Source organism: Zingiber officinale, chromosome 9B (assembly GCF_018446385.1).
Source record: "Zingiber officinale cultivar Zhangliang chromosome 9B, Zo_v1.1, whole genome shotgun sequence".
Lineage (NCBI taxonomy): Eukaryota > Viridiplantae > Streptophyta > Magnoliopsida > Zingiberales > Zingiberaceae > Zingiber > Zingiber officinale.
The window spans coordinates 120,140,744-120,153,647 of NC_056003.1; the positions used below are offsets into that span (position 1 = coordinate 120,140,744).

General features: G+C 35.7%; 1 protein-coding gene across 1 annotated transcript in view; it reads left to right on the plus strand.

Moving 5' to 3' along the window:
• Positions 1–12,904, plus strand: part of LOC122023725 (receptor-like protein 4) — a 33,067-nt gene that overhangs the window by 16,197 nt on the left and 3,966 nt on the right. The window contains exons 3-5 of the mRNA XM_042582009.1: positions 5,415–5,562; positions 10,025–10,096; positions 10,391–10,462. Of these exons, the coding sequence (XP_042437943.1) occupies positions 5,415–5,562; positions 10,025–10,096; positions 10,391–10,462 (292 nt within the window). The remainder of the gene's footprint in view (positions 1–5,414; positions 5,563–10,024; positions 10,097–10,390; positions 10,463–12,904) is intronic.

Sequence of the window (12,904 nt, forward strand, 5' to 3'; positions counted from 1 at the left end):
TAAAATAAAATTAATGATAAATCAATACCTTTCAACTCTAAGGAAGGAGCAAGGGCTAAGTTTAGAGGCTCAGCGGAGGATGGCTGTGCGCTAACTTGCTGTGGCAGCAAGCCGGTTGGCGGCGGCACTGTAGCAACACAGGCTACGGTAGGCAATAGCAGTCGAGGCGAGCACTGTAGCCTACGACAAGTGAGCCGCGGGCGAGGGGGCACCAGACAGGTAGGCGAGCCACTCCCCGGCGGACCGCAGGTGAGCGGGCGAGCGCTGAGTAGATAGGTAGGCAGAGGCGAGCGCCACTACGGTAGGCTGCACTGCGACAGCGGCGGTTAAGGCGAGCAATTGAACAAATGTTTGAATAGGGTTATAAGTTATTAATGTTTTTTTTATTTCCTTCCTAACTTAAGCACACGTGTTATTAGAAAAAAAAATAGAAAAACAAATTTTAAAAAAAAGCAACAAAAGAGTCGTCTTCTTTACGACTCTTTGATTTCTTTTGCAGACTGCAGTGGAGAAAATGTGCACGATGCCGACAGGCGATAGCGAGTGCGATTGTGAGTCTATGACGCCGGACGACGGGTGGATGGTGCTGCTCGAGCTTGTCTTCCTCATCTGCTCATCGCTACCTCGCCCCTCGGACTGTAGCTCGGGAGCAAGGGGGTGCTTCCGCACACTCTCGCACCCCCTTACCTCCGCCACTGCTTAAGAAGTTACTATTGGGTAACCTAAAACATAATGGCTAGCAACTCACTATCATATGCTAATTGCTATCGTACCTATTTCTGTTGAAGTAGGTCAAGCTCAAGATCAAATGATTACTTGTGACCCGATTAAAATTATAAGAGCAAGAGCATCCACAGTGTAGGATTGAAAAGAATTTAGATATCTCCACAATTGCATGATATTGTCCGCTTTGGGCCTAAGCCCTCATGGTTTTGCTCTTGGGCTCTACCCAAAAGGCCTCATACCAATAGAGATATCTTTTTCTCTTATAAACCCATGATCTTTCCCATGTGTTTAAATGTGGGACTATGTTTGCAACCTTGCAACCCCAACAGTCCCCCCCTCAAACAAAGGACCACAGACTTCCCACGTTTGATCCTCGACCCATCAGGTCTTCCTGCCTCTCGGTCCATCCGACCTACTAGGACTTCCTTGCCTAACCGCAACTAGGACTTCTTGCCTGGTGTCTGGTCCTCTTGATCCGAACATAGGAGTCTCCACTTTCTTTGTTCGAGGTCAATATTGTACCCACATGGCTCAATCAGACCATAGCTCTTGTGCACAGTCGGCGGTTAAACCTTCTGACAGTCCGGGCTCTGATACCAATTGTAGGATCGAAAAGAATTTAGATATCTCCACAATTGCATGATATTGTCCACTTTGGGCCTAAGCCCTCATGGTTTTGCTCTTGGGCTCTACCCAAAAGGCCTCATACTAATAAAGATATCTTTTTTTTTTATAAACCTATGATCTTTCCCATGTGTTTTCAATGTGGGACTATGTTTGCAACCTTGCAACCCCAACACACAGTGGGGATATTTCCCCTATTGGAATAGGATATTGTTGAGGGGATTTGAAATCACCGGGCATAGCTCTCTCTCTTTTAACAAAAAAAGTAAAAAAAAAAAAAATTTAATGGTGGAATTTGGGATATTTGATAGGTGGACTCCATAAATATTTGGTTTTGTGGGATTTGAGATGTTTGAGGAGTGAGATATTTGATTGATGATGTGGATGTTGAGACCACAAATATTTAGGAGAAATATTCGGTGTTATTGTGGATGCTTTAAGAAATTTCACGCAACCAAATTTGATTTGGCCTAAACAATTTTGTCTTTCAATCAAGAAGTCAACATGAACTGATACATTAAAAAGTGATGCTTCATACCAATACCGGGAGGCCGGTGATACTGGCCCGCCTGGAGTGAGCGTTGTCACCTTTTGTCATAAAATAATAATATAATAATGGCTCCCACAGGTGTGGTGTAGTGGTAAAACTCTTAGAGGAACAATAAGACGAACAAGGTTCGAATCTCAAAAGGGATGAATATCCCTAGAGGTTGGCTACTGAGTGTGCATAAGCTATGCTCCGGATTTATCTACTAAGTGAACCAGGAGGAAGGCTGCCTACCTCCAGGATTAGTCAGGCGAAGCCTGGACACCTGGATTATCAAAAAAATAATAGTGTAGTAATGGACACATTTCCATACATGAGAGCTTCTGTTGTATTTAACTCCATTAAGTTAAATTTAAAGTTTCTATCTATTTCAGTTGCTTTCTGATGGAGCTTTAGGCTATTCTGAGTCCTTGCTTTATTGAATTGTGTAATATTTTTCTTCACATGAAGTGTCACAGATTTTTGGTGCTTTAATGCACTATAAATATTTGAATTTCAAGGAGTTAATTAAACTTCTGCTGGTCAAGTTCATCCTTTATTTGCATGAAATGGTAGTAACCTCTTAAATTTAATATACAAATGCACGAAGGCTTCTGACTTTTTTCTTTTTAGTGTTATTTTGTAAATTTAGTAAGCTAACTTGAGTAAAGCAGAAGGTAAAAGACAAGAAATTGAGTCAAATCTAGCTCTGATGTGCTAGGACACAAATGTGTGTGTGTGTTTTGACAATATCTGTCTTCTAGCTAATATATGATTGGACTTGTCAGACATTGACCTTGGCTCCTTAGATAAGACAGATATATGTCCAATGGTATATTTTCACTTCACAAGGTAGTTAATAGAGTAAAATGTTAATTTAGCAAACCTTTGAGAATATTGGTTGGCCTATCAAATCTTTAATTGGAGCAAATGGTCAATTGATTTCAAGGCGAAATCAAAATTAATAGCTACAAGCAAAAATTGGGAAGTGTGATATGCAAAACAATGTGGTTTCAATAGGAATTGAAGTTCCATTAACAATCTTGATATAGTGAGAACTATTGCCACGACACAACAGAAGTATAAAGATACGATCCTCACCTAGAGCAAAGTTACCGACCCTCATCCAAGCAAAAGAAAATTGGAAACTGTATTAACTCAAAAACTTGTTCATTACATGGGATCCTACCCCTTTTTATAATTAGAAAACATTACCTATTCTTTATACAATAAAGACCTTTTCTAAAAAAACTCTAGTTATCCTAATAAAACTTGACTAACTCTTTCGCAAAGAAATAAAATAACTTTTTAAAAGTTTCAAAAAGTATAAAAGTTAATGATTTTGACAATTTGAAAAAGGTGATTTTTTTTCTTCTTTTGTTTGCAAATACTCTTCATATTTCCATTTAGAGGCATTAGGATCTTATTATAATTTTGGGTCAAAGGTAATTTGGCACTCATATTGGTCTATTGGTGTCTCAATGTTCAAGTGACATTTAATGCATTGTTTAAAATATCATGCTGTCTCGCTTGGTACGAGCGAAACATTTTGTTCCGCCCGTCGACAAAAACTAGCACCAGCATGCTTGATGTACTGGGGCCGCGAAGGTGCCGTGCAGGCCTCACAGCCACCGCGGAGCCCTCGTGCGGGCCTCGTTGCTACCACATAGCCCTCACGGCTACCGTAGAGTCCTCACGACTACTGCGGAGCCCTTGCGCAGGCCTCACGACTACTGCGGAGCCCTCGCGCAGGCTGATTGCGGAACAACGAAACAAGAAAAAGAAACTTAGCTTTTAATTAAATAACTTACGTTAATAATTTCAATCAACTCCTAGGTCCTAGCTATAGTTGGGATAATTTAAATAGGCTTAATTAAACCCTTATATATATATATATTGAAATCATGTCGGCATGGCACGGTACAATACGATATTAAAACCATATTGTTCCCGTCCACGATTGAAATCTCAGCACGGTCGAGATTTTAAACATTGATTTAATGATCAAAATCCAGGCCAAAGAACCAAGGTGATAATAATTTGCAAATGATGTGGATCAAAATGGTATTTATTGAAAAATTCAGGGTGCAAACTATCAAAACAAGCAAACATTAGGGATAAACTGAAATTTTTGAATACTGTAAACTTTAGTACTTAATAATGGCAATGCTATACTTTTTTGGGTTATTTCAGATCTCCTGGATGTTCCCAGCCTTTGATCTGTCCTGCAGCATTGCTTTTCTAGTTTTCTTCCAACTATATTTCCCCTCTTTATTTCAATATTTACATGATCTTTTTTTGGAAAACAAAAAAAGTTCTTAAGTGATTTTTTAGACGGCACTGATATAAAAGATCAGTGATAGGACATTACGTAGAAGACTTCATTTGTGGAAACTGTGTTCAATTGTGACCTTTTCTCTTTCAAAAAGGTAGATCCGTTATCTTAGCGACCCCCTAGTGCCGGCCCCACAGATATAGAGAGAGGTAAATGCAAGTAGCCATAAGCGCATGGTAGGGTAAACCCCAGGTCATTAGTTCTTGAGAATCAATCCTTGACCATTACGTCAGAGATGCCATGGTTCAATAGTTTTATATTGCATCTGAATGACTGACAACATTTTACTTCTATCGAGTATTACTTTTGGTTTCTGACTAAACACTGTTTGAGTTGCTGAGAAGATTTACATGAAAAATTCAACTTTAAACATTTCTTTTTCCATTAGTACTACATAAAATCACCTGTTTATTAATCTCCTGATTGTATGTTATTTTGAGGCAGTTATATTATATGCTTAATTGATGTTAGTCTATAAATCTTGAATTGTGGAAAGAAACTTTGGAAACTAAATGTTTTAAACTAAGTTGAACTAAAGTTGAATATATGACACAACTTCAACTTAAAAAAGTGATAGGATAGTTATGCTAGCTGGGTACGAAATCCCTACAAGTGAGAGGATCAAATATTGTGAATATATTACTAAGAAACATTGATGAAGATATAATTAATACAATAATGACTGGGTGGTTAAAATGGGGAGGAGATTTCAAAGTTTGTGCGATCAATTGTGGTCCTCCTATCAAAAATAAAGACCATGGTAAGATTGTTTTATACTTCAAAATATTGGGCAACTATGAAGTAAACACTCGTAGTAACTTAATATAGTGGAGATGAGAATACTTATATCTGTCAGGTAACAAGAAAAAATATTATTATACTAAACAATTATGTATAGTTTTAATAGATGATGAAATGAGTCAAAATAGATTAAGTTTTCAAAAAACCAATAAACTTTGTAGTTAGACAAGTTGTAATAATTAGGGTCAGAAGTATTGAATAGATGAAGACCAATGAAACTCCTACTTAACACAATTAGTGGTTTAAAAGATTTGGATATTTCTAGTGATCTATAATTTAATGGCAGGGTTTGATTGATGTAGTTGACTCCAAGTAAGTGGAACTCATTGTTTGATTGTTGTCATACACTATTATATTTGTTTTTCATTGTTAATCTAATTTTCTTCCTATGGCAATTTGTAGTGCAAGCTTTGGAAATTTTGAAGACTTCTCTGGGGTTGCCACACCGTTTGGGCTGGAATGGTGATCCATGTGTTCCTCAACAACATCCATGGAGTGGAGTCGATTGCCAATATGACAGAAAAAGTGGCCATTGGGTCATAGATGGACTGTATTTTCTCAACCTTATGAAGTTTCCATGTAGCTTTAAAGTGTTTACTTTGTGCATAATGCAAAAAATTAAAAAAATTGCCGTAAATAGTTGTCTTTAAAAGTTTTGATAAAGAATGCGACCCAGTAATTTGAAGCACACATTTTATGTTAATACCATCTGTCAGTACTGCTAGCAATGAACAAACTAGATAGCCTACTTGTGCATCACACAATATATATAAAAGCGTATCCATGTTAATATGTTGTTAATAATTAATGCAGAATCTACATAGAAGAGTCAAAATAATTTTTCCCATCTTTTCTCAGTTGACTGTCAAAGTCATAGCTTCTCTGATTTTTTAAATAAAATTATTAGTTATTGTTGAGTTAACCAATCATAATATTCAAAAAACTAAAATAATCTATCTTTTTTCTTCCATCCTTGGTCATTTCATCCAAGCGACTGAAAGAAGATTCTCCATCTAAAGAGTAAGATTATTTGACATAAAGGGTTCTATCCCTAGAAATGAAATGAGAAAATAATATGTGACAAAAGTGGTTTTAAACTAACATAAAATTATTATGAAGATTTGTGCAGAATAGCTAAAGTATAATAATGTTGGGGTCTACTTCTCAAATACTTAACCCTATTCAACAGAATCATTAGAAACAAAAAAAAAAATCATCAAAATCCTTAATTAATATATGACATTTTTTGATTGATCAATTTGTGATTAAGTGTATAGGTTTTAGCATAGATTAAAATTGACAAAAGGATCAGTCAAGCGGTAATGTAACAGTGCAGGAGGATAAAAACTTATTTTGATGATTGCCAGTTGAAAAAATTATACAAATATCTATTGCTTTATATCTCTAGTAGAATATAATATTGTTGATAAAAAATACTTTCTTCTTTCAATTCTTTCCAGAAAGACCTTGAGAGTTTGTCCAAAACATCTCTTCAAAAGGAAAAATAAGAATGAAAAGGATTCAAAAATTAAAGTCTTGCCTTTTTCATCTGTACAAGAGTTTCTACCTCAAATAAACTAATTCGTATACCAAAGAAAACATATACCAGTCTGTCAAAATAGTTTATGCTGATATAAATTTTGAAAGGTTGACAACATTTTATTTAGCATATGAATTAATTTATTTGAGAAATATACTGTTGTATAGATGAAGAAGGTAATATTTTATTATGAAAAAGAATCCTTGTCTTTCTTGTTTTCCTATTTTTCTTAAATTGTTGATTTAGATAGATGCTCGAGATCTTGCAGGATAAGAATTGAAAGTAAAAATTCTTTTTTGTTAGGAGTAGGAACCATATCTACTTGAGATGTAACGCAATAGATTTTTGTGCATATAGTTAGAAGGGATGACTCTAATAAAGTGGAAGGAGTAAAGGTTAGTGGGGCATTGGGGGACAACAAAGTATTAGTCAATTGATTTGAACATTTATGGTGTTATATTTTTATATTATGGTTCTTCTAAGTAAGACTAAGTATAATATAAATTCTCACTCTCCCTTTCTTTAGAAAGAAAATAAATTTTCTCTCTTCCTCTCTCAATTTGGATAGAAAATAGTCTCTCTTCCTCTCTCTCTCTATTGAGAAAGTAATTTATTTCTCGCTCTCCATTGCTCTCAATGTAGAAAGAAATCAATCTCTCTTTGTCTCTCGCCGTTTGAAACAAACATTCTCCTTATCTTCCTCTTTCTATTTGAAGAGGAATCACCTCTCTATTTGGAAGTCTTGCTGATGCCTCTCTTAGGTTTGGAAATTCCCTCCTATTCCTCTACGGGCTATAAAGAAATCAATCTTCTTTTTGGAGAAGGAAGGTGATCAATCTCCTTGCTATCTACATCTTTTTCCCTTTATCTAAGCAATGATCATTGAGGCCTCATGTGGCTTGGTTTATTCAATATTGAATGATCAATTTGAATTGAATTCTTGGAGTCAACTTACTAGGTGATTGAGGATTTGGAGATTAATAATTTCTCCTTCTTTCCATTAGAATTTTCCTTAAATTTCATATGTTTTGTTTTAGAGCCAAGGTTTTCAGAGATCCTACCTAGGAGAGGAGTGGTCTATAGATTTTGATGGTAGGATTGAAGGGTACCGTAAGATCCTCTAATTTAATTAGAATATTTTAAATATTTGGCATTTTTAACTTATTGAATGTTTCAACTTCCAGACATTCCAATATCATAAAGCATAAAAATATAAAATTGTCGATATAAAATAATTATAAATTCTTAAAGCATTTTATCTTTATATATTAGCTAGAAACTTAGCATCTTTGATAAGATTAATGATAATTATAAGATAATACTAGTTAGAGATGGCTTAATAATAATTAATAAGGATTCTTGTACATAGGAGTAAAAAAGAATCTTGTAAATTAAAAACTTTATAAAATGATAACACACAAGATATTTATTGTAATAAATGTGGATCATTATTAAATGAAAATATATTCTAACTAAGGTTATTTGGATTGAAATCCTATGTAGGAATGATAATCAGACATAGGGTCAAATTGTAGGTTTATAAGATAGTACTCTAATTTAGATCCTCTTTGAAATCTTGATCGTTGAAGTTAATTTGGATCATAGGAAGTAAGATCCTAAGGCCTGGATTGCAATTTTGACTACCATGTTTTTAGCAATGATGTAAAGAGTGAGACACGAGGATTTTAGAAAATGTTTGTTGTCAATAAGTTTCCTTTTTAAGGTAGGATCCTACCTTTATTTATAGGGTGTTTTGATGACTTAGAGGTCTCAATAGAATGCTTTATTTGATGAGGAGGATAAATATAGAGGGCGACCATTTTGTATGTGTTGGTGCAATTGCTCCCAAGTGGTTGGGTTTGGCCAGGTTGTTTTAATGTGTTTAACAAAGATTTTTAAGTTATGATTGTTTGTTGCACTAATGTGTGCATCTAAGTGCATAGAAACTTGATAGAGTGCATATGTAGCTTGCAGGACTCATGGAGTTGTCATGGTTGACTTGGACACTGTCAAGTTGAATGGATTGTCTTCTATGGCTCAGAAGCTTGCAATGAGGTAAACTTGAAGGTGATTGGTGAAGGATGGTTTGGAGCATCCGAGGGATCAAAAATTCTTAGCGAGGTGAATTCTTAGGCAACTCGACAAAAGGCCGAGTCAGTAGATGAACAATGAAGGATGACATGTCGAGCAAGCTTGGAGGGTTTGGTGCATCCGAGGCACTGAGGACCTTATGCAAGTTGAACTCGAGGGCAATGAAAAGAATTGATAAGGTTGAAGACCAAATGTAAGAGAGCGATGAGAGATTACGACTGGAATCTAATCTTGGATTTGAGTCTTTGGGCAACATCATCGAGGGATGATGTGGTTAGCTAGGTAGGGATAGACTACCTAGTGGCATGAGCGAACCTTTGACCAAAAGACAATAGGGCTTGAGTTGTAGTTGATGGTTAAATTATATCATGTAGCTTTGAATAGATATAAGGGTATAGGCCAAGTGATGTTAGGATCTCTCAACAGATTTAAGCGATTGGAGGTGAGTCTCCGTCGATTGGAGTGTATAGTCGATTGAACACAGAGTTCATAGAAAATAATGTTTATGTTTGGACATTGGTCGATTGGAATTGAATCCAGTTGATCAGGTTGAGACTGGACTTGTTCTCTAGTTGATTGTCCAGAAAGTCATTGGTTGCTCAATGGCTAGAATTGCCTAAACAGTTGACTCGAGCTTGTACTGGTCAATTGGATATGAATAGAGCTATTAGAATCGGTTCTACATAAGAATTTAAGTGGTTTAGCACGGCAGGGATGCACAAAATAGTTTGAGAGTTTGTTGTAACCAAGTGCTCAAGCTGAACAACATCCAAGAGTTTGCAATTATAAACTGAAGGCTTGTCTCTACAAATTCTTAGTAATTTTTTTCTTTAAGGCTAATTGATCATTTCATTTTGAGGGAAGAAATACTTGTATGAGGTTTGCTTTGCCTCTGATAAAGGAGACATTCATATAGGATTTATAGAAGTGATTCACCTAGACGAATCAATTTTACATAGAGTAGAAGGGGGGCTTAAAACCATGTAAAACTATTTTTAGCATTGTCTTTATTCTTATTGTTATATCTTACACTTTTGCTGCACAAATACTTGACACAACTAACCAAATCCACATACGAGCACCCTACAAAACTAATGTCTGGTTTGTCTTCGTATCAAAATTATGTTTTAGCATTGTCTTTATTCTTATTCTTTTATTTTACATTTTTGTTGCGCAAATACTTGACACTGCCAACCAAATCCATACATGAACACCTTACATAACTTACGTTTGATTTGCCTTTGTATCTTGCAAGAATTATTATTATTATTTTGCTTATGTCAACTTGAGCAAATGTATTTGATGTGCATTAATTTATGAATGGGAAACTGTTTTTTAGCACTTTAGAGAAGATTAACAGATATATTCTCTTTTTCTGCAGAGGTCTTGATAATCAGGGTTTAAAGGGCTTCTTGCCAAATGACATCAGTAAGCTGCGGCACTTGCAAAGCATGTAGGTCATCAATTATATAGTCTTGTATTTACTTTGATGATATGGTATTAAGTCTTGTGATTACTTTAATCATATGGTATTCTGTTTCCAAATAACTCAATATATAACTTTTCAAGATCATTATTTTTGTATTCATTTCATTGTTGTACATTATCACATGATTATGTTGAATGATTTATTTTAGCATTAGCTTTGGCAATCAGTAAATTAGATGAATATTTTTATCTGCTTTTGCGTTATTTTTTATTGATGTTAAACTAAACAATGTTTCCCTCTTCCCTTCATTTTCTGAAGAAATTTGAGTAACAACAACCTGTATGGAGCAATCCCCTCCTCTATTGGCACTATTGCTGGTTTACAAACATTGTAAGTTAAATCTATCTGTTACAATTATTCTTATCAGTTTTTTACATTAAACATATTCTCCAAATAAGACATGTCCTGTATTTATATGGGACTATTAACAGTCATGAATTTGTTTTTGTTCTTACCATCCTATTGTTTGCTTTAATCTTGATTTTGAAGGCTGACCAACTCCAAGTTTTTAATATTCAAAACAATGTTGAAGTATTCTTAAATTCATGCTTATTTTGTCACTTATTCTAACATAATATTGCCTTTTTCGCAGTTCTTCTTTCATATTTGTGCTCATCTCATAATGACTCTACATTGACAAACAGTATTGCAAAACGTGGTACATAAATGCGCCTATCTATACAAAAACTTGCGCTGGTTTCCCCTGTCACATTGTGATTTTTTTCCTTCCCTAAAGGGTTACCCAGTGAGTTGATTTGCTTAATAATACTACCATTCAGTTCACATTTGGGACAAACTGGGGTGTGATAATCACCGCTGATCAAAGGTTTGTTCTTGTCATCATCCAAGGAGGCACAAACTTGAATAATGCAATTATAACCAGCCAATAGATGCTCCAAGTAGATTGCATCTAGTCTAGACTTGTCACAACTTAGAATACTATAGATTTTGAGGAAAATGAAGGCAAAAGATATGCCAGATTTCATTTAAAAGATATGCACAGGATTATGGCCTAATGCAACACAGCTCAGAGAAATGTATTAATGAACCAATTTCTCCATCAGTCTATGACCTCTCTCCAATTGATGATACTACGGTAAACCATGGAATCAAATGCTGAGCCGTGCTGGTTGGCATGGATGGAGTTTAGTGTTCCGCATGCCGACGGACACCAACACTGGCATGGGTGTGACGACCTCATGAGGCCGCAATGATCTTGTGGCAGCCTCACCCGGCCATGAGTCCGACACGTTGCGCCATATTTTTATTTTCTTTCTTTCTTATTTCTATTTTTTTTATTTTTTACCATTAATTTCTTTCCCTCCCCCTTCCTTCCCCATTTTTTTTTCCTCCGGTGAATAGAGATTAAGCACCTCTTTAAAGATGTAGGAGATAGATTGATAGGAAAAATAGAAAAAATATATATCTTATATTTGAAAAGGTATTAAAACCTTATTGGCACGAACATGATATGGTACCAAAACCGTATAATCCTGGTCATAAATCAAAACACGGCACGTCTCAAAATTTTGAACCTTGAAACCTCGATTCAACTTCATATACAGTTATAATGATTTCCCTTTTCCATCTTGGACTAAACAAACAACATTGCTTAATAACAAATAATCAATATAAATGCCATGCAATCTAAAAACTAGCCACAGGATACCTATTAGTCTATGTAATTTTAATTAGTTTATTGGTTTATGTGAGAATTAGCAAGCTTTCTATTATGGTGTATGCAATTTCTCATTGCTGGTTTGGATTTTGTTTGGTATTCTGTTAAATACGTGATTCTTCCTTTATTATCATTTATCAGTACTATTTTAAGACTCAAGTTAGTCCACGCAACTGTATGTGAAATTTTCATGGTTAGATAAATAGGATTCTCCTGAAATTTGTCAATTTTTACTATATTTTGTGGCCAATAACTTAAAAAAAATTAAACTAATATATTGTTGCACAAATTACAGGGAACTTGTCTAATCTAATATCTATCCATGTAAGTGGAGCTCTGTACTCACGTAAATAGGCACAAACACCCATAAACTAGCTATATGAGACACTTGTTAGGACGGGTAGAGGGCGTGGGAGTGACTAGCGAACGTTTCAGCAATTGATATGTAAAAAATCTTGCTAATGACCTAGTAAGGACAATTCAATATAAATAAGCAACGAAAAATGACAAGACAAAAAACAAACACGATAACACTCGGATTTAACGTGGCTTAGAACCCTCGCGCCTTCTCTGTGCTTTATGATACTTTGGTGGATCACTCTCGAATGCACCATTATGTTTTCTCCTTGGACAATATTATGAGGCGGAAGAACCTCTTACATGCTCTTGGTTGATTACCAGTGAAGTTCAAGATTGAAGAGTGTACGATAAGGCTCAAATTAACCACAAATATGTCTTAGAACGATAGCCTTCAAACGTTCTCCTTGACCCCTTTATATGGCCTTCATTCATCTTCAGTTGTTGTTTAGTGTTTTGTTGTGCTAATGTCAATCAATCGACCGAAATGCACCCTCAATCAACTCATGTACATTAGTTGTTGTCCCCTCGGGACGGTCTAGTGGCTAGCACATTAGGTGTTGCCACCATGAGGTCTGGGGTTCGAATCTCGGCAATGTCGAGGTAAATGCCTCCCTTATGTGCTAGTCACTATTCCAAATACTAGTAGCCGTCCGTGATTTACCTCCTTCGTGTTGGCCCTGGGACGGATTGACGGGGGTGCTGGGGGCGAGCGTATTCGCCTTTTGCCACCATGT